The 27,373-nt window shown below is 49.5% G+C and overlaps 1 protein-coding gene across 1 annotated transcript in view; it reads left to right on the plus strand.

Annotated features, from left to right (window-relative positions):
• The window catches only part of agps (alkylglycerone phosphate synthase), a 36,539-nt gene extending 12,075 nt beyond the window's left edge, over positions 1–24,464 (plus strand). Inside the window, exons 9-20 of the mRNA XM_062533865.1 lie at positions 794–919; positions 1,357–1,465; positions 6,810–6,937; positions 7,802–7,853; positions 10,424–10,500; positions 10,615–10,727; positions 12,840–12,909; positions 13,211–13,272; positions 14,507–14,596; positions 16,567–16,666; positions 17,126–17,183; positions 21,805–24,464. Of these exons, the coding sequence (XP_062389849.1) occupies positions 794–919; positions 1,357–1,465; positions 6,810–6,937; positions 7,802–7,853; positions 10,424–10,500; positions 10,615–10,727; positions 12,840–12,909; positions 13,211–13,272; positions 14,507–14,596; positions 16,567–16,666; positions 17,126–17,183; positions 21,805–21,926 (1,107 nt within the window). The 3' untranslated portion in view covers positions 21,927–24,464. The remainder of the gene's footprint in view (positions 1–793; positions 920–1,356; positions 1,466–6,809; positions 6,938–7,801; positions 7,854–10,423; positions 10,501–10,614; positions 10,728–12,839; positions 12,910–13,210; positions 13,273–14,506; positions 14,597–16,566; positions 16,667–17,125; positions 17,184–21,804) is intronic.
• Positions 24,465–27,373: the final 2,909 nt, after the last annotated feature.

Consider the following 27,373-nt stretch of genomic DNA (forward strand, 5'->3'; position numbering starts at 1 on the left):
TGGCTCGGTGACATGGCAGTCAGAACACATGCTCGCCTGTCGTCAGTGTGTCCTGTTAGCGTTAGCCCTGCCGGTGGACAGGGGCTCATTAGCATCCACTGATGAGGCTGCTGTGGACCTGTGGTGGCACCCATGTGGACTTACCCTTATGCAGCGGGCGCCACGGCTTAGCCACGGCATGGGGCCCAACACGAACAGTGAGGCAGCGTAGGGGTGTGTGTGTGTGTGTGTGTGCGCGTGTGTGTGTGTGGGTGGGAGTTGGGGTGGAGGGGTATGTCTGGCAGCGCCGTGCTGCAAGGTAGAGATTGAGGCGCACTGACAGGCTCGGAGCAGATGGCACCATCAAACTAATGCAGAAAAATGGCGAAGGAGCTGCTGTTTGATGTGGAGGAATGCGTGCGGTGCATCTCAAGCAGACTGCACTCCTGCATATAGAAAAGGGCCAATTTGATGGAGCAGATGGTTCGGCATTAAAGCAGCCCCCGTTCCGACTGAAGGGAGGGGTGTTTAATTAAAAAAAAAAAAAACGCAGGCCCTACTTTTTTTTGCTTTATAAAAAGTAAGATTACTCCTGTATCACCTGGAAGAGTTGTCTCCTTGAGAAAAACCTGCACATCGGTATTTTCCCCACACCTGCAAGTCCAGCGGCAGTCTTTCTGTGAGGACGAGAGTCAGTAGCACAGGTCTTAACTCGTGTGTGTGTGTGTGTGTGTGTGTGTGTGTGTGTGTGTGTGTGTGTGTGAGGAAAAAAAAACATGTGTGTTAACGTATGTCCACTTCTCCCTCTCCGCAGCTCAATGAGAGTGGCTACTGCACAGGCCATGAGCCCGACTCCATGGAGTTCAGTTCTCTAGGGGGCTGGGTGGCCACCCGTGCGTCCGGCATGAAGAAGAACATCTATGGCAACATAGAGGACCTGGTGGGTCTCTGCACTCCTGTACACCAGGGACATGGCACTGGGGGGGGGGGGGGGAACTACACTGACCGTTTACTCTGAAAGCTCTGAATCTCATGTCTACGCAGTGACATTTTTTATTTCATGTGGACATGTTGTTTCTAAATAAAATTCAACGTCTTAAATATTTAGCTTTGCTGATTTTATAGTCACAGATTCATTCTCAGCGAACATTACCAACCTAACAGTGCCTCTGCTGCAGTGCAAGTGTGTATCGGTCATATTGTATTTTGACATTTTGATTACGTTATATTTTTATTTCATCTAGATGTAGTCCACATTGCCATGCGTTTGCCATGCCTCTGGGGTCAGATTTCTCCCTGTTGTCCTGCCCTGTCCTGCTGCTCAGTGTTCCTCAGTGCTCAGTGGGTGTCCTGCCCTGTGCTGTGCTCTGCCCTCAGGTGGTGCATGTAAAGATGGTGACCCCCAGAGGGGTGATCGAGAAGAGCTGCCAGGGCCCGCGCATGTCCACCGGACCCGACGTCCACCACTTCATCCTGGGCTCCGAAGGTGAGTGCGCCGGCGGTCAGGGAGCATGCCTGCAGTGGCTGCTGTCTTGTGGAACAGGCACGTGCGGGCGCTTCAGCGTGTCCCGTGTCATTTCTCTGTGTTTGCTGCTGTTTGCCCGTGAGCATGTGGCATGTGGGTGGGTGGGGGTGGGGGTGGGGGTGGGGGTGGGGGTGGGGGTGGGTGGCTGCTGAGCACGGGGTTTGTTTGCCACAGGGTCAGGTGAACAGTAACTAGGATACCAGCTGTAGAATAAAAAAAAAACAAACAAGGCAGAAAAGCCACCTCTGGTAGGTCAAAGGCAGGGGCGTGCTGGCACACCATCCCCCGCCCCCCCCCCTCCTCCCCTCCCCTCCCCGTGTTCAGAGCTCCATGTCCTTGTGCGGAGGCCCGGGGAGAGTTCTGCCTGCCATATGCCAGGGCCCTACCCGCTACAGCGAGGGTGCAGGGACCGCTGGCACCGCTCCCCCCAAACATCTGTGGGAGCGCCCCGCACAACAAAGCGCCGCAATCTGCTCTGCAGCGCCGCATGCTACACAAGCACAACTCTCCATTTGTACTCATTACTGAACACCCCCCACCCCCCACCACCACCACCTCTCATTTCGCTTTTCTTTAAACAAAATACATCTGTGAACGGGCCTACGTGAATGTTTCATTAACTGTAATCATCTCATTTGAATGTCCTTCGTTTTAGGGGGGAATGAAACCTTTTGAAAGGAGAAGTTAATGTAGCCTCATTCCAGGTCCCGTTAGCGGTGCGGTGTGCTAGTGCTTTATCAGGCTGGATTGGGGTGGCTGGATCATATAAAAGCAGGCTGTAACTGATCCTGGCAGACTTCCTGGTGATGTAATGGAAGGCAGTGGGCACAATAGCTTTGTTTGAGCCCCGCGCCACATGGGCCCTCTCAGTTCCTTCCCCATCTCTCTACTGGTGTTTTTGGCACAGATTAAGCATCAGTGAGTGGAAGTCAAATGAATACATCTCATCACTCAACGTTTTTGGCAGCCTTTCTTCTCAGAATGTCAGCAAATCATAGCTTAGACCATTATGTAATATTATACTCACTGTTCACCATAAATGTTTTATCTGAAAGTGTTGCAATCAGACAGTACTCTTCTCGGCTAGGGGTGTGCATTTAATGATCTGAAAGTGTACAGTGAAAGTGTAACATTTAGAAAGATTAGAGAAAGGACTACACAGTCTGTACTTTTCTAACTAAACCAGAGAGGGAGCTCAAAAGCTAAACTCTGCAAAAGTGATCTATAGGTCACCAACATGAGCAGCAGCGAGACACTTAAGCACCCACTTCCTCCGTTTTGGGCTCTGCTGAAGGCTGGTACATGGCACCATCTCACACAGGAAGAGCAGTGCATTGTGGGGGGCCTGTGGCGCAGGTCCGTGCCTCATCTAGACATCTCCTGCTTCTCCTCAGCGGGATGCCATTCAGAACTCCCGCTGAAAAAAAAAAGCGAACTTGACGTCGCATGCTCGGCAACGTGCTCCGCATGCCAAGTGGGCGGCCTTTTGTGTGTGCTCAAGAATTACTGCAACCTTTTCCGCTCCTCATTGACTGGGGAATAGGTTTGTTTTAGCCCCTCTTAATCTCCCCTGACCTTGGACAAGAATGGCCTGGAATGCTAAAGGACAGCAGCTCGATCCGCCCGGGCAGAGCGCTCACTCCGAATGATCGGAATAATCAATGATAATCAGTTTGTTCTTTTCTAACGCTTCTCCCCCCTCACCACCACTGCCACCACCACTCTCGCTCCGCTCCCCTTTAATGCAGATGTCTGTGTCTGGCTGGGACTAAACGTATCTAAGGCTACGGAGTTAATGCAGTGTGAAACGGCCGCACAGGCTGGTAAAAAACAGACCTGCAAACTTGTCGCTTTTCGGCGACAATCGCCGTTTTCTTGGTCAATTGGGTCATTCACGTGAATCGTGCAGAACCGGAGAGTTTTTATTTGGGAGGGGGGGGGGTGTTAAGGCTGCCCTTAATCTGTATGCAATGCGGGCTAGAATTGCGAAACATTATTGGCTAATTCTTGTAATTGACACTTCTCTGGGCCAATCGGAGTCTTTGCTTCAGAATCTTGAACACAGCGCCAAGTTGACGTTTGGACGCCTGGCTACCGCGCGAGTCATTTTTGTCAGGGACGACACCTTCGGTTCACAAATATGAACGTAGCTGCTAGAGGTAAAACGGCCCCTTCTAAGTTTATTTATTTCTTGGACCGAACGCCGTGGAGTCCATTATCCCACTTATTCCACTGTTACCACTGTTCCACTGCTAATTTCCTGTTATGAGTAAACGTTTAAACAGAGACGGTGTAACAATCTTAAATCGCTAAAAATATGTTGTCTTGTTAGTAGAAGTAGGCTACTTCTTTCCACCACATATCAACTAATTTCTAAACTTGCAATACAAACTGCCGTTGCTAGTTCTAAATGGATGATTGCTATGGCCAAAAGCCAGTCAGTTCTATCTCTTTTCTATGAACCATTAGCTTTGAGACATCGCTATTTTAATTGCCCTATATGCCATCCAACTAGCTAAAATCAACCACCGTCATGTGCGACAATGTTATGTTCTGAACGTCTACAGCTTGGATGCAACATGACTGTTCATTTGAACTTCACAACGAGTTTGCCAAATTAATAGGCTATTCTAGTGTGATAAGGCCAACAAATTGAATCTAGGTCATAAGGTGCGCAAATAACGTTTAATGCACCCTCTGTAGAACGCAGGACGCGCATTAATTTGCATTGAGCTCAATGAGCATCAAACAGACTAATAGGCTGACTGGAAAAAACGCCATGCAATATCTAACTATGGTGAAGAAGAGTATGTCATGATGTGGGGCTATTTTAATTCCTAAGGCCAAGGGAACTTTATCAGGATGCATAGTATCCTGGATCAATGAAATAGCTGGCCTTTAAAAATAAAAACATAGGCATATAAAAAAAATCCTCCTGCACCTATGGGAATTGACATAGGGGTCAAAACAGGCCTACTTACTGTATGCCCCCTGTATTTAAAGTAAGAAAATGTATTTATTTGCGATACATTCTTCATTTTTTAAAGAAAATCCTTGATTTTTACTCATTTTTTAATTAAGGCATGAAGATGATTTTCTATTCCTCTTTTTAGTCAAGCATGGGTTCAAATACTCTCCCCTGTGTGTGTGCTTGTGCTTACATACATCATACATGTATATGTGTTATATATAATAATATATATAGTAATACATAACAAAACGAGCAGTTTTCTTTATATGCGCCGCCCCCCCCCCCCCCCCCCCCCCCCCCCCGCCGTCGGACACTGTCACCTTTTTTACGCTGAGGGGTTTGCAGGTCTGAAAAAAAGTCTACTCTACGGAATGGTGGCATCTCATGCCAGGCTGTTAACCTTTTTTCTTCCCCGCAGACAGAAAGTGTGTCTGCCACACACCTCTTAAGTCCTCCCAAGGACCAAGAAAAAGAGCCGAGCTGCTAGACTTATTTAACTCTTATGTTTGGCCACCCGGAAGCACTGGTCACAGGTGCAGGTGTTGTAGATAGTAGACGTTTACGTCTGGAAGAGCAGAGTTTTGTTTTGTTTTGTTTGTGATGTTTGTGTTTTGGTGTGAATGTTGACCTTCCAGAGAGCAGACGGGTGGCCAAGGGCTCTTTCAGGCCTCCCTGGGCCTGTGTGCGGTGGAACAGAGGGTGCTTGGACTGTACTGGTGGTCAGGGTGAGGTGAGGGCGCTGTGTGTGTGCGTGCGTGTGTGTGTGTGTCCACCGGAGCGTGCTGGACTCCCATGTTCTGGTGCTGTGCCGCTGGAGAGAAGCATGCAAAAGCCACATTAAGGGCCTCATTAACAGGCATGTCATGCACAGGAGGGGCGCCTAATGGAATTGGCTGTGTTGGGTTCCTCCGCAACCACTAAGTGGCGAATGCCTTAATTAACAGACAAACGCATATGGCTCTGTGTGTTGGATATTCGCGTTTAAAATGTCACACGCTTCCCTGCGCCGAGTTGATGAGCCTCCATGAGAATTTATCCTTTGAGCTTGTCACTTTCATTTCGTCAACATATTGACAAATGCGCTGTGCGCTTCTCCCCCCCCCCCCCCCAAATGCTTTTGCTGCTGCCGCCGAGCCGCTGTTGTGCTGCTCGCAGGATTAACCTGTGCATCTTTGATGAAGATCGATATTTTCTCCTGATTAATCATCAATCATAAAACATTCAGATGCTCATTAGCCTCACATCTGGATTTCTTTCTCTCTCTTTTTTTAATGGACTCCGTAATTGCTGAGGCATAGGACGCGGAGGGAGAGCCCCCCGTTCAGACTCCTCCGGCCCAGAATTATGAAGCGGTGGCAGAGTTATGAAGGGGCTTTTACAGCGAGGGTTATCGCTATTTACAGTGATCTCGTTAAGATGAAAGCGCCATTAGGGCCGCGCGCTGTGACTCGGAGCTTTTCTTTATTGAGCCAGTTTGTCCGTGTGCAGGGGGAGCTGTAAACAGGACTCATTGGCATGTTTATGACATGGCCGGGGCCGCTCGCCGTCCATATTTCACGTGTCGTCTTGACGCCACGCCAGCCGCGGCCGCGGTGTGCGGCTTGTCATCTTTCATCGCCACATCCTGTCCTGGGTTTGGAGACAGACGCTGGGTTTTGTCACGGGCCAGACAGTGTTTTATTTTCGTTTATTTATTCTTTTTTTTTTTGGCGTGATGTCTACTTAGAGACTGTTTCTGGCAACACTGAACCGAGTCCTTCATAGGGGGGAAAAAAGCTTTTGCTGTTTGTTGTGGAAAGTGGTGGTGGTGATGTTGGCTTGGTCATGGGCCTGTAGCCATGCTTCGTGAGAGATACCCCTTGTGTGAGTGACCACGGAACGTGACCCTCCGATGCAGACGATAGTCGCTGGGGTCAGGCCTCCCGCTGAGTGGACGTGGTATAAGTTTTAACGGTGGCTGTGGTCTCGGCCAGGACTGGCCTTTGATATGCCTGACGGTTGTCCCCTCCTCCCGGTCACGCCGATAAATCTGGACGGCAGCCCTGCATGGCAGACGAAACCAGATCACCTGAGTGACCTGTGTGAGATGTAGCCTAACCGCCTCCAGGTCTCCAACCGAGTGGCGAGGGCAGAGAGATATACATTACATAAATACACTTTAAGTCCAATACGCGTCTCAGTCATGTCACCAAGAGCACGCTCCTTTCATTTCCTCTGAGCCACCGGTTGCTGTGAGGCCCCCAGAATCCTTTGTGAGGCCTCGAAAGCTATGAGATAGTATTCTTTTGTGTTTTATGACATGCCTGACCTGTACTCCGTCTCACGCCAACTCAGGAACCCTGGGAGTTGTGACCGAGGTCACCATGAAGATCCGGCCAGTCCCCGAGTACCAGAAGTACGGCTCTGTGGTCTTCCCAAACTTCCAGGCGGGCGTAGCCTGCCTGAGAGAGGTGGCCAAACAGGTGAGGTGTTCGAACACAAACGTGCAACGTTCACGAGGTCAGTCTAACGAGATTTGTTATGCGCTCTCTCCTGAGGAGTGGATACGGAGGGATAATTTATTGGGACTCAAACCACACACAGCAGAATCCAATCCTTTTTTATGTTACTGAACTGCAGAGTGATTTGAGTTGTTCCCCATAACAAATTTACGGCCACTAATCTTGTGGTTCTTGCCATGTCCCACAGTAACATTGCTCCCATTACTTTGGTAAAGAGAAGTGCCTGTTGAATGAGCGAGTGGTCTGTGATGACTGTTGGTCTCGGCTGTGTAAATCTAACCTTGTTATTGCCGCGCTGCCTGAGCTGCTGATTCAACACCTTTATTAATGAGTGCATGTTTTAAAGATGCCACCCTCATTACGACTGCATAAAATGAAAACCTCTCCAAAGCACACAATTAGGGTATCGATTGCTTCTCTTGCAGTCAGAGGTAATATGAAATCCCCCCCTCCTCCAGATTTACTCATTCACTCCTCGGGATTGCATTTGATCTCACATCCCTTCATGATAATGTCTCATGCAGTCTCATGATGTATCTAACTGAAGTGATGTTTTTCCCAGTTGTCTTGATTTACTTACATAGATACCCATTTAGATACCAACTCGTTCCACATCTGTGAAGAACTAGACTGTGTGTGTTTATAGAAGAACTAATGAAAAAAGGGAGTGAAAGATAACGCTTTACGTTTTATATTTTTGTCCCCCCCGCGAGACTGGATGTAAATAGACAACACACATATTTAATAGATCAATATGAGTGGGTATGTTCTGCACGTATTGATCTGTCCCATTTCTCTTTCTTTTCTCTTGTCTCTCTTCATCAGAGGTGTGCACCTGCATCCATTAGGCTAATGGACAACGAACAGTTTCAGTTTGGTAAGTCACCTTGCCCTACCTGGCATCGCTTTGCTCCTTCTGAAAGGCCGTATATTTCAGTCTTGGCCATTTTCACTGGCCTTTGACCAGCTTTCAAAGAGTCTTCCTTGCCTCTGTAAAGCTCCTGTGCAAGCTGTCCTCAAACAATGTCTGGTGTCTGGGTGAGAAATGGAACAGGGAGACATGGTGAGCTGTAGTATATTATTTTCATGAAATCTGTCTGAGAAGGAGGGAACATGGAAAGAAGGGGGGGGTGCATGAGCAAGGGAGTGCGTCGGAAGACAATGGGAGGCAGGGGGGTTGGTAGCACAGCTGTTGCCATGGGAACGCATGCCTGGCTGGTTTACGGTGGCGCGCCGCGGTGGTTGGCCGTGAGTGACGGAGCCACGGCTCTCCAGAGGCCCCAGCGACGCGGGCGAACCCCTGGAGCGCAGCGGAGCGGCCGGGGGCAGGCACGTCCATTAGCACGCACGGCAGTGAGATGGAGAACAACGTCCTGCTCACTCTCAGTGTGCTGTGGGGCGGCATGCTCTCTAGGATACGTGTGTGTGTGTGTGTGGACGCGTATGTGACTGTGGGTGCATATCTCAACGCAGATGTTGTTTGTTGCCTGAAGTGCAGGGTGTATGTTTTGTTTTTTCAACAGTTACTGTTTGCCAAAATACCTGTAATTAACCTTGAATTAACATGTTACCACATGAGCGTATAGTGACGTTAGTACGTGTAATATGTGCATTTAACTTAAACATTTCTTTTATTTTGAGCTCCTCCACATCCTTGTCTCTAATTGGCACATGACCGTTAAAAGCGTATGTATTTTTTATGATGCGGAGCGGTTTAATTTTGCATGACATCATTTATCTACGGAGTCCATCACCCTCTGCTGTCTAGTATAAAGTTAAATTGATCATTATTTCACTGGCTGAGCAGTCCAACACACAAGGAAGACGGGAGGGGGGGGCCATCTATAGACAATGAAAAATGGCCTTGGCAACAATTAAAGCTCTCCTTTTATATAGGAGTTTTTACAGCGTTATTTTGTGCAGAAATCTGGCGGGGTGCATCAGGCGTTTGCCAGACATCTCTGGAAAGTTCCACCGTCTCCGGGGAGCTCATTATCTCGCCTGTATTTCCACGTTTTTCACAGACTATGCACTTCTTAGCATTAAGCAGGCGGGCAGCGGAGAGGCGAGCGAGCGCGGCGCTAATAACCCAGACGCCCGAGCCGGCCCGCGACTCCTCCGCTTTATTAATGGCCATCCTCCCTTCTTAATCACCCCGAGCGGCCGACAGGAAGGGGGCCTGATTAATCCTCCGTCCACTGAAGGAGTGGGGGGGGGGGTGGACACTGCTATGGACTTCACTCTCTACGATCACACAGACAAGGAGTGGCTGTTCAATTTAAAAACGTCCACCCCGTCCACCACCATCATGGCTTAATCACGAAAACGCTCTGACGTGAAGGTGCCTGTATGGAGCTGATTTTAGAGGACGTATGTGGTCTGAGATGGACGTGTGTTTGATCAATTGGGATTCGATTTGGATGGCGGCTGATGTTGCATGAGGGAAAGCTGTGGGGTTCAGATCTCCACTTCCCATGAAATGGCGCCAGAGAAAGTAGTAGTGGTGCAGTCGTAAGTGTTCCCAGGGCGCACTGGCGTTTACACATCAATCATGAATACATTAGAACGCTTTTTAGGCTTTAAGAATATGTAACACTTGAGTGGAGTTGAGTAACAATTCTTTTAACTTTGATCCACCACCTCGCTTACTGGGGTTAGCAGTGATGCCTGTGGGAACCTGCCCATTCAATCTCAAGTGGAAGTAATTAGGCTACTGAGCAATGGAAAAACGTGAGGAGGCCAGCAAAACAAACGCTGGGTTAACGGTCCACAAGAGTCTCTCTTTCTCTCTCTCTCTCTATCTCTCACTCCCACCTTCTCTCTCTCTATCTCTCACTCTCTCTCTCTCCCTCCCACCCTCTCGCTCTCTCACTCGGTCTCTCTCTCTCCCTCTCTCTTTCTCTATCTCTTTATCTCTCTCTCTCTCTCTCTCCCTGCATGGTTGTGAATACATGTTTGTGTGATTGATAGCCATCCCGGCCCCGTTGGACCCGCGTTTTTGGTTGTCCAGAAGCCTTGTTCTCCCCCCGCGTGTTCAATAGTGAATAAATCAGAATGCGTGGTTGAGGAAGACGGATATCGTGGTGTCACCCTCACTTCCCCCTTCAGGGCCCCTGGTGATTTATGAGGCTTGCCCCCACCCCCCCCCCTCTCCCCCCCTCCCTCTCCTTCTCCCCACACTCACCCAGTCCTCGTCAAAGTTGCGAAGTTATTCAAATGTTGCCATTTATTTTCCTCCCATTGTTTCAGCGGCCAGATCCGTCTGACGTGTTAGTCCTGGATATCCGCAGGAAGCGAGCGGAAGATGGGGTGTCAAGTGCGTTGGACGCGCCAGAGAATGATCTTAGTGTTGTTGTGTATTTGCGCTGAAGTGGAGGGGGTCTTGTTGCTAGCGTTAGGGCTCGTAACTCGTAAGTAAGTAAGTAAGTGTGTTTGTGGTTCCCGCAGGTCACGCGCTGAAGCCCCAGGAGTCCTCCATCTTCACCTCTTTCGTCGAAGGCCTCAAGAAGTTCTACATCACCAAGGTAACGCAAAACAAAAAAACACGCTGCCGAACTCTGTATGAGGTGTTGGCATGTTGATGGCGCTTGTGAGCATCGCTAAAAGGCCGTCTCCTCTCTGCTGTCTCTCTCCCCAAGTTTAAGGGCTTCGACCCGCACCAGCTGTGTGTGGCCACGCTGCTGTTCGAGGGCGACCGCGAGAAGGTCCTGCAGCACGAGAAGCAGGTGTACGACATCGCAGCCAAGTTCGGGTGAGCGGCATCATTCTTTAAGTCTTTAAGCCACCGCTGCCTTAAGTCTTTAAGTCGATCTGTAAGCCATCACTGACCTCCTGCAACTTTCACCACTAGAAAGTCGGTGTGAAGACACAAAAAATGTTTGAGGCGGGTGGCGGGGGTGGGGGGGGGACTCCTAGTGAAGGCAGGAGGAATTGGTTTGGATCTGCCATCCTTAGCCCTCGCTCTGCCCGCCTACCTGCCCCAGGGGCTGCTGGGAAGGTGTGTTTGGAGAAGTGGGCTGAGTCTAAATGGCGGTGTGATGGATCGCCTGTGACCGTCTCCTTGTCAGGCCCGCTTTGGTGTGTGTGTGTGTGTGTGTGTGTGTGTGTGTGTGTGTGTGTGTGTGTGTGTGTGTGTGTGTGTGTGTGTGGGAGTGCTGGGATGGAGGACATCTCACTCTGGGAGGAGACCTGAGTAATGGGGGGGTCCGCTGGAGTCCAGGCCCACCTCCCTCCCACACCAGCCCCCCTGCCTGATTGATTGATGGCCCGACCAATCGATTGCGGCCCCCTGCTGGAAATAAGTTATCTATCAGCCAGTGGAGGATCACCACTCAGTCACTGCTCGCTATCAGAAGGCTGCCCTCTCGTGGTGTCCTCTGAGTATCTCCCCTTGTGTGTGTGTGTGTGTATCAGTTAGAGTCCATGTGTGTGTGTTTAACCCTTGACTGGGGCATTAACCTTGAACGATAAAGTGATATCTCCCAGACACTCGTGTGGCTTTTGCTTCTCTGTGGAGGCATTGAACTCGTCAGGTTTGCTTTGAAGTTGTTGTGAAAGCTCAGGGTAGTGTGACAGTGGAGATAGCGTGTGTGTGTGTGTCTGTGTGTGTGTGTGTGTGCGTGCGTGCGTGCGTGCGCGCATTTGTGCACATCTACTAGAGTGCGCTCACACACTGCAGATAGGTAAGTTGAGCGATTGTGTGCACGTCGTCACGTATCTATGTGACTTATACATGTGTTCATCTTTGAGCCTGTGTTTGTACTTTTTGTGCAGTTGGTGGGAAAGTTTGTTTGTGTAGGTACATGTGTAGCTGTGTGTGTGTGTGTGCGCGTGTGTGTGTGTTGTGGCGGCCGACTGGCTCTCAGACAGAGGGCCCGCTGTGAGGCGGATGTGTGTGGAGCCTCAGGGCTTCCACATGGAGCCAGCCAGGAACCGCAGCGTTCCACACCATTAAAGAATGTTCCAGAGGCGGGGAGAGCCCTCAGACATCTCACACCCTCCTGACTGGGGGCAACCACTTTCTCTCTTTCTCTTCTTTTCTTTCTTCCTTGAGTCCTCTTAACCTTTGTCCCCTTTTGTGTCATTTCTCCCATTTTCTACAGTCATTTCCCTTTTCTCTGTATTTCCCTCATTTTCTCATTCCTCTCTCTCTCTCACACTCTCTCCTTCTCTTTCCCTCTCTTTTGCTTTCTTTCTCTCTCTCTTTCTCCCGCTCCCCCCCTCCCTCTTCCCCCATCTCTCCCTCTCTCCTCATGGCTGTTGTTACAGTTTAACCAGTGTGCCTCCTCCTGGTCGATCCGTGAGCTTAGTGACCTTCTAGTGCCATCTGTGACCTGCTCTGATCTGATCAGTCCTTTCACTCTGGACATCACTGACTGTCCCCCCCCCCACCCTCCACCCCCCAACTGGACCTCACACTGGCTCCCTCTTTGTCTCGTTGCGCTGCCCGTGGCGTATTCGTCATTGTCACCTTTGCCGCGCCGAGCCGAGTGCATCTGGGGAAGGCCCTGCAGCCGATAGGCCATGTTTGTTTTCTGGTTTAAGCCCACTGAAAGGCAGGTAGAATCAATAGAGCGATTTTCTAATGAGTTGGCTCTGATTAGTTTGGCTAGTAAATGAAGATTTGATTAGCTGCTGATGGTGATGGATGTACGGGGGCCCGTGTGGATGCTGCATTGATTAGGGGGAGGTGGGGAGATGGGGGGGGGGGGGGTACACCGGCGCGCCGGATGTCTGTGGTTAGCCGTGGGGCAGCTGTGGTGAGGATGGGGCTGTGGTCAGTGGGGTGCTGTGGGCTGAGGGTGGCGTCCTCGCTGCCCACTGAAAGGCCGGTTTAAATATTAACCCGGGTGTGCTCTGACAGGGGCCTGGCAGCTGGAGAGGACAATGGCCAGAGGGGCTACATGCTGACCTTTGTCATCGCCTACCTCCGGGTGAGTGACACGTCCCTGCCACCACACACACACACACACACACATACACACACACACATGCCCAGGCCTCTCTCTTTATTTCCCTATCTGTCTCTGCTTGTCAGTCATCTTGACATGGGGCCTCATCTCTGTTCAAACAGCTGAGAGGAATGTGGATGGACACCATTGATTTGAGGCACCTTTGTGTCTTAACAGCCTCCTTTCACATGCCAGTCTCATCAGACGTGCTGCAAAAGCCCATGCCAACGGCTGGCACGGTGATTGACAGGCCTAATGATGTTTTTCTGTCTCCGCTGAACAGGACCTGGGGATGGAGTACTATGTGATTGGCGAGTCGTTTGAGACCTCCGTGCCTTGGGACAGGTATTGTTTTAAAAGTTTCTGATCTCGACGGCTGGGTTTTAAATGCCCTGAACAAAGGGCATCAAAGAGTTGGTATTCCTCTCCTCTCACACACTCGGGGGGAGCTCAGATGTAGGAGAAAGGGAGCCAGCCAGCCAGCACACACACACACATGCGCACATGCGCACACGCGCACACACACACACACACACACACACACACACACACACACAATTTAGTCTGACCCTCACCTTCATGCCTTGATTCCCTCTCCATTAAGTGGCTTTGTGTGGGTGGGAGAACGGCTCCTCCATGCATGGAGGGCAACCTCCAGCCCTCTCCACAGAGAGATGGGGGGTGAGGAGAGGAGAGGGAGGGATATAGAGTGGGTAGAGGGAGGAGAGGAGAGGAGAGAGAGATGAAATGGGGAGATGGAGGGATAGAGAGAGTGTGGGTAAAGGAAGAGTTAGAGAGAGATAGAAGAGGGGAGGGAGGGGGATGAAAAAGAGAGAGAGTTGGGGGTGGAGGAGAGTGGAGTGTATGTAGCTGATGTGTAGGGGGTAAAGTTAAACGCCAACTTGCCACCTATTAAGTATTGATTTGATTGAGGCGATGGATGGCCAGTACATTGCAAAGCCAACTGTCTGGCCATTACACAGCCTCATAGTCATTTCACTGGATCAACCTCCAGTAATGACTCCCACTCTTACTCCCACTGCTGACGACACACACACACACACACACACACACACACACACACACACAGAGGCCCTTGTGACATATCTGGCAGGCCTGCCGCTGAGAGTATTTGCAGGGACCATTACGCCTCCTCTGCCACACGCCACTGCACAGCCCTGAGAGAAAGGCACCGCAGTTAGAGAGAGAGAGTGTGTGTGTGTGTGTGTGTGTGTGTGTGAGTGTGTGTATGTGCGTTCGTGTGTGTACGCATGTGTGTGTGTGTCTTAAATTGGGGGCACTCTGTTCTATGTTGTCCTTTACACAAAGACATCCAGCTCATTACATATGGGTGTGTGTGCGATGAGGAATAGCTGATGTCATGTTGTCATTGCACATAAGGGAACATTGCACTCACCATATACAGCATGTACAGCAGCCTTATTTACAGTTAAATAGTTTACAGTGTTCAAGATTTGAGTTGATGTTTGTTGTTTCACTTTGCCATTCTCTCTCTGTGTCTGTGTGTCTGTGTGTTTGTGTGTGTGTGTGTGTGTGTGTGTGTGTGTGTGTGTGTCAGAGTGCTAGACCTGTGCAGGAACGTTAAAGAGCGAATCATCAGGGAGTGCAAAGACAAAGGAGTCCAGTTCCCCCCACTGTCCACATGCAGGTGAGTTCCGCACACAGACCATGGCTGCATATGGAACTGGACAGTGCGATGACCACCCCGTTTCACTCACTGTTGTTTTACCTCAGTAGAACTAGTAGCATCACCAGAAAATCTGAATATAGTTTAGATACTTCAGAACTTGTAAGACATTACAGTGACCATGAACACACACACACGCGCACACACACATTCACTGGCTTGTGCTAATGGTGTTGCTGGCCCAGTGTGAGTGTTAGTGATCAGACAGTGGATCTGCTCCTGGTTCCACTCCAGCCCCCTATCTCCCCCATAATGGTGACCCTGCCCCAGACACACAGCCCCCTATCTCCCCCATAATGGTGACCCTGCCCCAGACACACAGCTCCAGCCTGCCCTGGCCCTGCTGGGGGAGCAGGCCACAACCTGATTATGCCTCAACCACCCTCACCCCCCCAACATACACACACACACATACACTCACTCACATACACACACACACGCCACCGCCACCACAGCTGCCCGCCACAAGATTGATTTGTCCATTTAACCTCAGCGAAAAGCCAGTGTGCCGAGTGATGGCCCATGTCAAAGGAACGCCCTCTGTGTCCAATGCTGGGGTGTGTGTGTGTGTGTGTGTGTGTGTGTGTGTGTGTGTTTGTTGGGGATCGGGGGGGAAAGGAGAACAGTAACACGCAGTCACTCACTGCTGGGTGTTTTAGAAGAAGGGTCACATCGATTGTCCTTCAGTAAGGGAAAGCCGGAGGGGAAAGTTTCTTTTAAAAGTTGGGGTGCCTCTGAAGTTTGCATACTCCCCAATGTTATTTATTTATTTATTTGTTTGTTTATTTATTTATTTGTTTGTTTTTGTATTTATTTTTAGCCACAGTTTAGCTTGCCATTACTTTTATCCTTCATCTGTGTGCATGCTGTTGTCCAGAACCTCGCTGTTGTGAGCGCTTGAGTCAGGACACCAAAACAAGCACGGGGCCATTTGAATGATTCTTTTAAAAGTTTGGGGTGCCGCCCTCGTCTCTGAAGTCTGCTTACTTTCCACAGCAGCTCCCCAACACTGCGTGTTCACTTTATTGATTTATTTTTGTTTGCCTTTATTGTCCTTTCTTTGTGCGTATTCTGTCGTTCCGGAGCCTCACTATGGTGAGAGTTGGTGCCAGGAACAGAACAGAGCCACGTGCCATTTGAAAGCGTCTAATTCCTTATTAGATGTTGCAGGTGATTCATTTCGGGCGTAATTGTTTTAAAAGGGGGACAGGTGTTGATGGAATTGCCGCCGTACTGGCCGAGTAATTGAAAATGTCGCCGTGATAATCCAGTAACAGTGAGCTGATGGCCATTTAATGTCCTGATAATGTGACGTGATTAAACATGACGGGGCCATCGCGCCGCCTCCGCATTCATGCAAACATTACGGCGGATTGGGGTCAGGGGGTCAGCGCAGATACCCTGCCTGTGGTCGCTGCCGTCTGCCCGCATGAGCGAGCAAGCGAGGTCCCGCACACACACACACACACACACACACGCACATGATCAGAAAGGGAAGAATTGTAGCAGCGCCGCAGAATGGGATGTGCTCGGCCAATTTAGCTCTGCAGGTCCACTGGCACGGAGCAGAAATGTACTTTGGCTTCTGGGTGGAAAAACACCAGAGAGCTCTGGTTTGCTTAGAATGTGGTTGAACTGTTTGAAGTATAATGTGCTCATTCTGTAAGCCCTTTGCCTTGCTCCCTGGCTTCTCTTTTTTCGTTTTCACTCTTTTTTTTGGTCCTGTTTCACTCCTTTCTTCTGCCCTTTTTTATTTCTTTGTTTCTGGCTCTGCTCTCCGCTCTGCGTTTCTTTCATGTTGCCTTTCCCTTCTGCTTTGCTCCGTGTGTGTGTGTGTTTTGTGTGTGTTTTTGTGTGTGTGTGTGTGTGTGTGTGTGTGTGTGTGTTTGGGTTCGGTTCTCTGACTGTGGTCCTTTTCTCTTCTCCTGCAGAGTGACTCAGACCTACGACGCTGGCGCCTGTGTTTACTTCTACTTTGCCTTTAACTACAGAGGGCTGAGTGATCCACTGAGTGTCTATTTACAAGTGGAGGTAGGTCGCACTCTCGCCACATTCCCCCACAGCCCACTGCTCCAGGAATGGAGGCCACAGAGGCCAAGTCAATTCCACAGTGTGTCTCCAGAATGGCCACCCTCGAAGTAGACAAGTCAGAGTCTTACACGACCTAGAGCTAGCAGGCGGTCCAGCATGATTTGATTGAACAGTGTGGGTGGATAATAGCCATGTAAACAGTCAGGAGGTTAAGTGTGCGTGTTGTTGAATGTGTGGTAGAAATAGCGTGTGGATATGTATTGTATGTGTGTGTAATTACAATGATTTGTGTTTTATGTGCTGTGTAGTACTGTGTGTGTGTGTGTGCGTGTGTGTGATTTGAGGGGCTGTTTGCGCTGCTGTGTGTGTGTGTGTGTGTGTGTGTGGCTCAGGTGGGTGTGTAATGGGGAGAATGATGGAGTGTGTGATGTGCTCTGAGTCGTGTCTCCTCTGCTCCAGCATGCTGCCAGGGAGGAGATCCTTGCCAACGGAGGAAGCCTTTCCCACCACCACGGAGGTAAACCAGCGCCTCTCTCTCTCACACACACACACACACACACACACACACACACACACACACACAAGATCAACACACAGCACAGAGCTTATGCTCACTCTAGCATCAGTGTTTTCGTCCTCCGTCAAAATGACTGGCCTCCCACTCATCTCTGTCAGTGGCTAACTGGAGTAACCGGAGTAGCCTTAGTCTGTAGCCCCTGTGGTTTCTCCGAGGTGCGGCCGTGGCAGGTCTTTGTGTGTGTGTGTGTGTGTGTGTGTGTGTGTGTTAGCACCGGCCCTGCACAGTGTAAGAACTGTCACCCTCTTCCGCCCGCATGTCCAAAACAAGCCGCCGCAGCCGAGACAAATGGCCACACTTTTGCTCTTTGTTCATTTTCACCATGAACAAAATGAAACGTGAGCCAGGAAGGGGAGGAGGTGTGTGTGTGTGGAGGGGGGTGGGGGTGAGTAGGAAAAGAAAAGAGGTGGGAAAAAAACAAAAAGGAAGAAAACGGAGTAAAAAAAAAAAAAAGCCAAACTGCCCGTGCCCCGTTGGGTGGACGCGAAATGGCTGCCTTATCTATATTGCCATCCGCCCGGCAGTTTTCATACATCACTTCAGGCTATTAATCTCCACTGTCAAAAACAGCATGCTGTGAATCAGCTGCAATATTAAATCACTATTTTGTGCCTGGCCAGAGGCAGGGGGAGGGGCTGCTCAAAATTAAAAGACGGCTAATAAAGGGGGCCAGTAGGTGCAGCGTAAACGATGCGTCTGTTATCGCACCAGTCAACTGACCTCCAAACGCTGGGCTGGCCAACCCCCCCAGCCCTGGGCCTGCAGTGGGAACAGCCCTGGGTGGGGGGTGTAGAGTGTGTGTGTGTGTGTGTGTGTGTGTGTGTGTGTGTGTGTGTGTGTGTGTGTGTGTGTGTGTGTGTGTGTGTGTGTGTGTGTGTGTGTGTGTGTGTGTGTGTGTGTGTGTGTGTGTGTGTGTGTGTGTGTGTGTGTGTGTGTGTGTGTGTGTGTGTGTGTGTGTGTGTGTGTGTGTGTGTGTGTGTGTGTGTGTGTGTGGGGGGGAGGGGGAGGGGGAGTAGGGGGGTATTGATGCAGCTCCTGCGTGCACGCTGCTCTCTGTAATTGTGATTAATAACAGTGGGCCGCACTATCTGGGTGCGGACAGGCCGCTTTGTCTGCCCACAATCAGCACATGACAAATGGAGCTAGTTTCTCCCAGGGCCCTGTGTGTGGAGCAAAACAGATGTAGTCTGGAGCGGCGAGGTGGGAGGCCACCGGGCGCAAATCTACATTTTGGTAGCCTGTGTTTACAGCAGAGACAGAGAGGGAGAATAGCCTCAGTTTACTCACACACACACACACACACAGATACACACATGTGCGCAGAGAGAGAGAAAGAGAGAGAGAGAGAGGAATAACCTTAGTTTACTTACACACACAGGCACACATGCACACACAGAGGGAGAGGGAAAGAAAAAAACTCAGTTTACTCACACACACACACACACACACACCGAGACTTAGACGCTTGGAACGCTCTGTTTACACACACCTTCCCGCCCCCCACCTCCGGGCTACCTGAGGTCCACTCTGTGTCTGTGATGCAGCGCTTCCTCAGGGCTGAACCAACAAACCCATTCTGCTGTTGTGTCTGATGACAGAGCAAATGGCTCATGAATGACATTTAGTTGTTGATGTCGTGTTCTTTCTGCAGTGTTTGGCGCGCTAGGTGCAATGTGCATTTCTGCTTGAGTTGACTGCTCTAATTTAATTGGACAGAATCTAAGAACGCATGGCTCTTTCATTTAAAATGCCACAGGGCATGGGTAGCTCTGATGACCTTCTCAGATTGCGCGTCTTCTCCAGCGGAGGTCAAGTGTGGTGTGAACAGTGCCAAAGCACGTGTGTGTGTGGTGGAGGGGCCGAGGCCAAAGTCAAGCAGCTCCAGAGTGGCCCAGCGCTGAGCGGGAACAGAGAGCCCCACCGGAGGGGCGGCCCGTGTGGTGGCACCTCACAGGGGGGGGATCGTTTCTGTGGGCATCCATCACCGCCAGGGCCGTCCATCCATCATCCTCTCGGGAGGGCAGCGCGGGGTCCAGCGCCAGTGGCCAGCCTGGAGCCCAGAGCCTGAAGCCCAGAGCCTGCGCTGTGACCTGTGGAGAGGAGCAGCCACCGCCTCACCAGGAGCAGTGGGGATGGAGCCAGCACAGGGCCCTGTGGTCATGTGGAGCGCAGAGGACACGCAGCCATAGAGAGAGAGAGGGAGGGGGAAGGGGAGAGAGAGAGAGAGGGGGAGAGAGGGAGGGGAGGAGAGAGACTGAAGATGGAGGCGTTTGACACATGGCAGCTATAGCAGGAGGGCGAGTGTCTGTATGGTGCCCCCCTGTGGTAGCGCCGGCTATGCCCGAGACCGAGCCAAGCAACAGTGGGCCACTGAGCTTTCCCCCTATCATTACCACACACACACACACACACACTGGTACACTGGCATAGGCAGCGTCTTGCGTTGTGTGCGTTTGCGGAGCGGTGTGCTGAGAGCTGTGGCAGATTGATAATGCGAGCGCTGGGAGCAGAGGGAAAGTGACATGATAGATGTGTAAATTATCCCCGTGATGGAGGCAATGATGCAGTCCCACCACCTTCTGTTTCCCCCTCACACACACACACACACACACACACAACCCTCCTCCTCCTCCTCAGTCAGTGCAGAGAGGAGTGGGGAGGAGGAGGAGGAGGAGGAGGAGGCCCAGAAGGCCAGGTCTCCTTCGGCTTCTCCATGCAGCAAGCCGATTGGCTGGCAGGCTGGCAGGGGCAGGACTAGGGTGTCGGCGGTGGTGTGTGTGGTGGCTGGCGGAGGCCGGCCCCCCAGTGGGTCATTTACATATGTAAGGGCCGCCGCACAGACCGGCACCGCTGATAGTGGAGCGGACACACACACACACACACATACACACACATACACAGAAAACGGTTTCCTCCAGGGGGCAGCCCTGGCCTCACCTGTTAATTGCATGAGGCAAGAGAACGTGTGACTGAGTACTGGGACTGTGTGTGTGTGTGTGTGTGTGTGTGTGTGGTTTGGAGTGTGAAGGGGAGAAACAGACAAAGCATTGCTGCTTTGGTCATTTAAACTCGGTGGCTGTTTCTATGTAAACAGTGGCCATGCCGACTACACTTGAACACAGTAGACTTGAACACAGTAGACAGCTATAAATTGCTGCAAGCTCTCGAGAACAGAAAAGGTCCATCTTGGTCTTTATTTCCTGAGACCGTGACCTTTTTTTAAATGTTTACTCTGTGTACACATAGCCTTTTGGGTCCTTTTTTGAGATTTTCTGGGCAAAGATCACCACTCTCCCTGACTCCTTCCTACTATATGGCAACTTGAACCGCTAGGCTAAGAGTGCAACAGACCCGTATGTGGAATGAGACAATGACCGTGCCATTCATTCAGTCAGCTCATAGTTTGAATACCAGGAGCTATTATAGGCACATTAATAAACATGTATTGAGAGGATTCTCCCAAATTCTGCCAAACAGATTTGTGAGCCTTTTCTCTTATTTGACCAGCATAAGATGCGGCTGCTCTGTGATTGGCCAGGCTCCTATTTAGGTCATTGTGCACTTTAGAGGGTGCCAAGGAGCAGCCGGAGATCAGGTTACCTCTCCCGGAGCTCTGGAGATATCCCAGCATCCCCGGCTGCGTGGGTCTGGAGTGTGTCTGCTGGACATCTGGCTCGGGGTGCTGGGACCAGACCAGACCAGACCAGACCAGACCAGACCAGACCAGACCAGACCAGGCACCAGGTCCAGCGCAGACTGTGAGCCGCGGCGCCCAGCCAGCCAGAGGCCCAAGTGAGCGTGCGGGCGAGCGAGCGCAGTCTTGGCTCTCACCAGCATGGGCACCCCGGGATGAGCTGTGAGGGCTGGTGACCAATGCTGGGGCTCTCTCCTCTCCTCTCCTCTCCTCTCCTCTCCTCTCCTCTCCTCTCCTCTCCTCTCCTCTCCTGTCCTGTCCTCTCCTGTCCTCTCCTGTCCTCTCCTCTCCTCTCCTCTCCTCTCCTCTCCTCTCCTCTCCTCTCCTCTCCTCGGAGTTGGTGGCTGGTCAGAGCTTGACAGGATCACCTACACTCACAGGGCTGTGTGGTCAGGCTACAGAAGTGGTCCTTTTCTGGGGGATTAAGTGAGAAGGGTAGATCAAACAGAGAATGAGAAACTAGAGTGGGGATGGGAGAGAGGGATGTTTAGGAATAGAGAGAGAGGAAGGAATAGAGACAGAGAGAGAAAGAGAGAGAGAGAGAGAGAGAGAGAGAGAGTGTGCTGGGGAGTGAGACGGCACATGGCGGCCAGCTCCTCCTCTGGGAACACACACAGCCTAATGAGTTTGATAGTCTGCTGGGCTCCATAAATCACGCCATGCAAAACATTTCTCCTCTCTGAAGAAAAGCATTTATCACCCTCTGTTTATTCACTCACTCTCCCAAGATTGATTGGCTCCCAGCAGCCTGCTGAGCAATCAAGCGTTCAGAGGGAATTTTTTTTTCTCCCGTTTTCCTCCAAATATTCTCTTTTCTTCTCCTCATGTATTTTTTTTGTGTGTGTCTTTCTTCTCTCTGTCCTCCAGTCGGGAAACTTCGGAAGGAGTGGATGCGAGACACCATCTCCGACGTGGGTCTGGGCATGCTGAAGTCGGTGAAGGAATACGTGGACCCGGACAACATTTTCGGCAACCAGAACCTCCTCTAAATCACGCCCCCTCACTCCCGGCCCACTCACCCACTTCGCCGCTCCACCCCCCACCCCTCACCCCTCACCCCCCTCTGCCCCCCCTAATCCAAATTACTAGCACACTTAGGTTCCGCATTTAGTTGGGTCGGCATTAAATGCTTTCTTAATGTGAAATAACTCTTCCATAACATGAAGCCTGTTTGTCTCACAGTATGATTGCAAAGCAGTGTTTTTATTTTGTTATGAGTCTTATAATGATTATTCTTATTATGATTATTGATATCATTATGAAGTGTTCTTCAGTTTAACATCATCGGAAACAGTGTAATTTTTTTTTTCTCATTCCTTGACCGCAGTCGGCTGCTTGTCTGATGACCATGAGCACTGGGCAGCTCTTGTCACTATGCTTTCCCAGGAGTCTCAGACAACAGCAATACAGCCTTCATCTTCCTTTTGCTGAAAAGGAACTCCTGGTCATAACGGTTGGATTTTTTTTCTTGACCCAGGCAAAATGGACATTGCTATCGTGAACACAAAGGTGTGTTACTCTTGTACAGAATACATGATTTCCTGTCAGTCATTTCAAACCCCCCCAGCTTATCCATCTCTGGACAGTCCAGGACAAAGCCCCTGGCATCGCCTACTTTAGACCCTCTACCCGACAAGTTAGTGTAAGTCAGTTTTTGCCAACTTCAGTTGTTTCTATACTTCCTATATGAATGGCACAAGTCCTGTTTTATTCCTGTATGGGCACTTACTTTAGCATTGAGCTCTTAACTTCTGCGCTTTCTAAAGCACTGTGCCTTTTCTCTCTGTACTGTCCTGTCTGTGTTCGTCTCTCTCTCTCTCTCTCTCTCTCTCTCTCTCTCTCTCTCTCTCTCTCTCTCTCTCTCTCGTACCTGCCACACTCCCAGAGTGACTCTGTGTGAACGTTCCCTTGCCATGTCCTACTGGCCCCGCCCCCCAATACTCCCCCCGGCGCCTTTTGAACTGTAACGTGCACATGTGGTTGATGTGAGTCCACGGATGGGACCTTAATCATAATCCGTCAGAAGTTAACCCTTTTTAACCTTTATGCCTTCTTTGTCTGTAAGTGGTCACCTTTGACCTTTTTGACCTGTGTTATTGCCACAGATTTGTGCGTGTGTTTTTCAGGCGTGTATGACTGAGCTCCGAGAGCACGTGCTATAGCTTGTGAGACTTGTTGTTCTTCGAGGTTTTTTTTTGTTTTGCCGAGAGGTTTAACTGTGTTTCTTAAAAACGACGTGTGGAAACCCACCTGCCCTTGTGCCACTGCTTGGAATAGCAGTGAAAGATGGAGCTAGCTTGTTCTGTTGTAGCCCCTCTCGTGTCTGGTAGGTCTTTACCATTCCTCCTCCTGTGTACCTGCTGTGCTGTTCTCTCCTCTCCTCTTCTCTCCTCTCTCCTCTCACGTCCTCTCCTCCTCTCCTCTCACGTCCTCTCCTCTCACGTCCTCTCCTCTCCTCTCCTCTCCTCTCCTCTCCTCTCCTCTCCTCTCCTCTCCTCCTCCTCTGAGCAAGGTGCTTGCCTCAGTGGGAGCATGTTGGAGGTCCAGCCTCTCTGGTCAATCGTGCTCGAGTGTGAACATGTTTAGTCAGAAGGCGCACGCCACTACTCATGTTTGTACCAAAGACTCTCTCTCTCTCTCTCTCTCAACATTTCCCATCCACATAACATACAGTACAATATGGAGGGCACTGGCACTGTATGCGTAGAATTTTTTGTACATTGTGTATATAAATTAGATATGCATATGCGTACTAGTACACAGACCCCTTTTCATCGTAATAAATTGTATTTTTTTAAGAAGAACATATGCAAAAAGCCAGAAGTGATCTGCGGATCTAAAAAAAAAAAAAAAAAAAAGGATCAATTATGCGTGACTGTTACTGAACATGCATCTCCATCTGAAATCATCCAGAAGATGAAGCCGTCGTTTGGAGACCCATCGAATCGCGTTGCTGACCTGGCAGACACTGTGAGTGTCTCTCAGGCAAGAAGTGGATGCAACTCTGCCTTCTTTGTCATACACTATTGAAGTGAAACCATATACTGGCTTGTAAATGAATCATGTAGATTACCGGTGGTGCTAGAGAATGATGTATCATAAAAAAAAAAGTGCTACTGGTTTTGTCACGACTGCATTCCTACGGTTACATACTCAGCGTTCTCTTCCTGTAAAACGAGTGCGTCTCTCTCTTTCTTTCTTTCTCTCTCTCTCTCTCTCTCTCACTCTCTCTCTCTCTCTCCCACCCCTCCTCCTCCTCCTCCCCAGTCCGCCGAGGAGCTCAACAGAGAAACATCAATGAAGGAAATGAGGACTCCCTCCTCCCATTTTCTGAACCGTTTCAACCGTTCTTCTAACGCCAGTTGACTCAAAATGCCTTGAGAGTTCAGAAATCTGAATGTTAAGGTCGCTCCTTTTGTTACTCTCCAGTCTTTGTTTTGTTTTGTTTTTTTTCTCTGTAATGTATTAACATTGGAGTACATTTTTGTCAATGCTGTTTGTGCAATAAATTAAGATACAAAGCTAAAGCTGAGTTTGATTTCTTTTTTTTATTGAAAATAGGTATAGGGATGGTACTGTATTATTTAAACTTAGATATCTGGAACATCTGGAGGTTATTTTTTTAATCATCTTTTTATGCAAATGTACCACATGTTGCAATGAGTTACCGCTGAATTCTAGTATGTAACTCAATCTAACAGAGATAATGTCCACGTAGGGAGAAGGACTGAGAATATGAAGGAAAAAGAGGTGGTTGGTGAAAGCTGTAGATGTCCTTGACTCTGATGTGTGTGTGTGTGTGTGTGTGTGTGTATGTATAGTCATGGGCTTCCTCCATCTTTCCCAGCACCTGGACATGCTTTAAGCCTCATGTTCCAATCCTCTGTTGTCCTTAGTAACCGTCTTTCTCGTAGCCACTCTTTCACCTTGAGTTACCCCTATCTCTCTTTCTCACACACACACACACACACACACACACACACACATGCTCATACTATGGCATGGTGTGGCCTGTGCTAAGCTCAGGGTGATCCTTGAGAGAGCTGTTGCCCCACACCCGCTCCTTGTTTGCTGCAGGGAGTGTTTCTGAGGGCTCCCACACTGCCACCCGTGGGCCAGCACACGCCAGGCAACCTGGGTCCGTCCTCTTTACTGTGCTCGCTCTGTAATCATCATACACGGTACACTACCCTGCGCTGGTCACTTCTCCCTTCATCACACACACACACACACACACACACACTCAACTCCACCACACTAGCTGTGAATGTGCGCTTATGTGTCACACACACACACACACACCAGACACCCCTTAAGCCCTGCACACTACTCAGACTGCATTGTTACTAAGGTGCTGAAAATATGTCATAGAAACTTAATTTAGTTGAGGTAAAGAAGGGAGCTTGATATTTCTTTGACAGCAGATCAAGAAAAACATATGTCACTGCCAAGATGCATTCCTGTGTATTATTTTCAAAATCACTGTTGTGAAAGCACATGACCTGAGTGTGAATTCTGCACAATCCTTGCTAGCCAGGTCTAGATAAGGAGTCGGTTCATAAAGCAGTGTTCCTAACACGTTAAAGCCCCAGGTGGCCACATGGGGGCACTGTTGACATCCACATATAGGGCACTAGCTCACAGTAAAGCAGGATTTGTTGCGGTGGTGCATCGACTACTAGGAAACAACAAGCCACTGGGGGGCAGCAGATCCCCACAGAACACAACAGCCACACAGAGAGATAGCAGCGCACTTTTATTCATATCAAACAAACATTGCACATTTCCCCAGTAACATGCCGTTGAAGAGCCTTTTCCATTGACCTCTCCTCAGTATCACCAGAAAAGAACGCAGATGGCAGATGTAGGAAAAGACCAGCTAAATGTCCAAAATACAAAAAAATACATGTCATTTAACGCTTGGTCACATTTAAAACTGAAGGTGTACGATTCAACCTGTGAGTGAATAAGCTTCGCCCACCACAATGCACTACAGTAACCCATGCAGTTCAATTCAAATGAGGAAAAAGATGGAGTCACTATGCCACTAATTAATGCCATATTTAGAGGTAATCACTGGTGTGTCTTCTTAATTTGCTACATCTACAGCAGTTGTTCAAAAATGTCATGCAATCAAAATTGTTCCTCAGAATCAATTAGCTTTTTAGATTAACCTGAAGAGCACGAAGATCCATGCCACGCAAGGAGCACACCAACGTATTGACTCCAATTCACAATGCTACAACACAATTCAGAAGGACTCAATAAAACATCAAAATAGAGTTTAAAATAAATGCAAACAGGTTAGAAGCAATATGTAACGTTTGTGTAACATGAACGGCTGGTAGTTTGTGACAGGAGAACTGACTTAACAGTGTTAGAACAGATGTAGATATCTCAGAACAACTTAAATATTCACAATGGTTCCTTCAGGACAATGGGAAAGTCTATGTCTTCACTGGCAATCTACTGGAATGATCCTCCTGGTGGCAATCATTTGGTATGAAGGAGATGTGGGAGGCAACCTCTGCAGTAAATGGTAATAGATGCAGTCTTGAAACCTCAGATGCTTTCTTTGAGCTGCTACATCTGTTAGTGGCCACAGCCGAGTGAGTCATAACTGTGCTATTCCTTGGATAACCACATTATCTACCTATCAGTATCACCCTGGAGCACTGACGAGATTATCTTAATATGGCCATATGGATATGGGTATCGCCATTTATCTTTATTGCCCCTTTCTTCCGAGGAAATATTGGTGTTCATGTCATCTGTATGGAGAGACAATTGGCGTCTCGGCTTGATTTAAAGTGTTTCATACCACCACCCTACAGCTCCTCTTTGTCAGACTCCAGTGATGGGTCTGCAGCTGGCTCTGACAGATACGGGGATGAGGCCGGCGTGACACTAAGTGCGGGGGAAGAGGAAGCACCCACAACTTTACAACCTCAGGGAGTCGTTCAGAGTCCCTATCCAGTTCCTGGGGATTTCATGGCACCTAGGCCACAAATTCAAGCCTGACATCGTGGCCATTGGATTTACAAGTTTGTGTATGGAAATTGCACTGTAGTGCTTTCGCTTTTCTCCATCACTGGTGTCTGTCCATATACAGTTGAATAACGTGTGTTCATTACTTACTGTATGTCTGCAAGTGAGGGTAATACTTGAAGGTCTGAGTGTGATCTACAGTACAACATACTGTAGGCTGAGGTCATTAACAGATGTTACCTTATAAACCAGAGAATTAGGTGTCTCCCTTGGACGTTTGGGTCATTCTGATATCAAGACTTCGGAAAGACAAGACGGTTCACTGACAAGCTCATCATTAATCACTTAATGTGTGAGTTACTTGGCAAAGTGTGTGCTGGAAAAGTTTCACTGCTGTGTATATATAGAGAGGGCTTACAAAGGCACAATCCATTTGCTGTAAGTCACT

This window comes from Sardina pilchardus, chromosome 4, assembly GCF_963854185.1.
Source record: "Sardina pilchardus chromosome 4, fSarPil1.1, whole genome shotgun sequence".
NCBI classification, from domain to species: Eukaryota; Metazoa; Chordata; class Actinopteri; order Clupeiformes; family Clupeidae; genus Sardina; species Sardina pilchardus.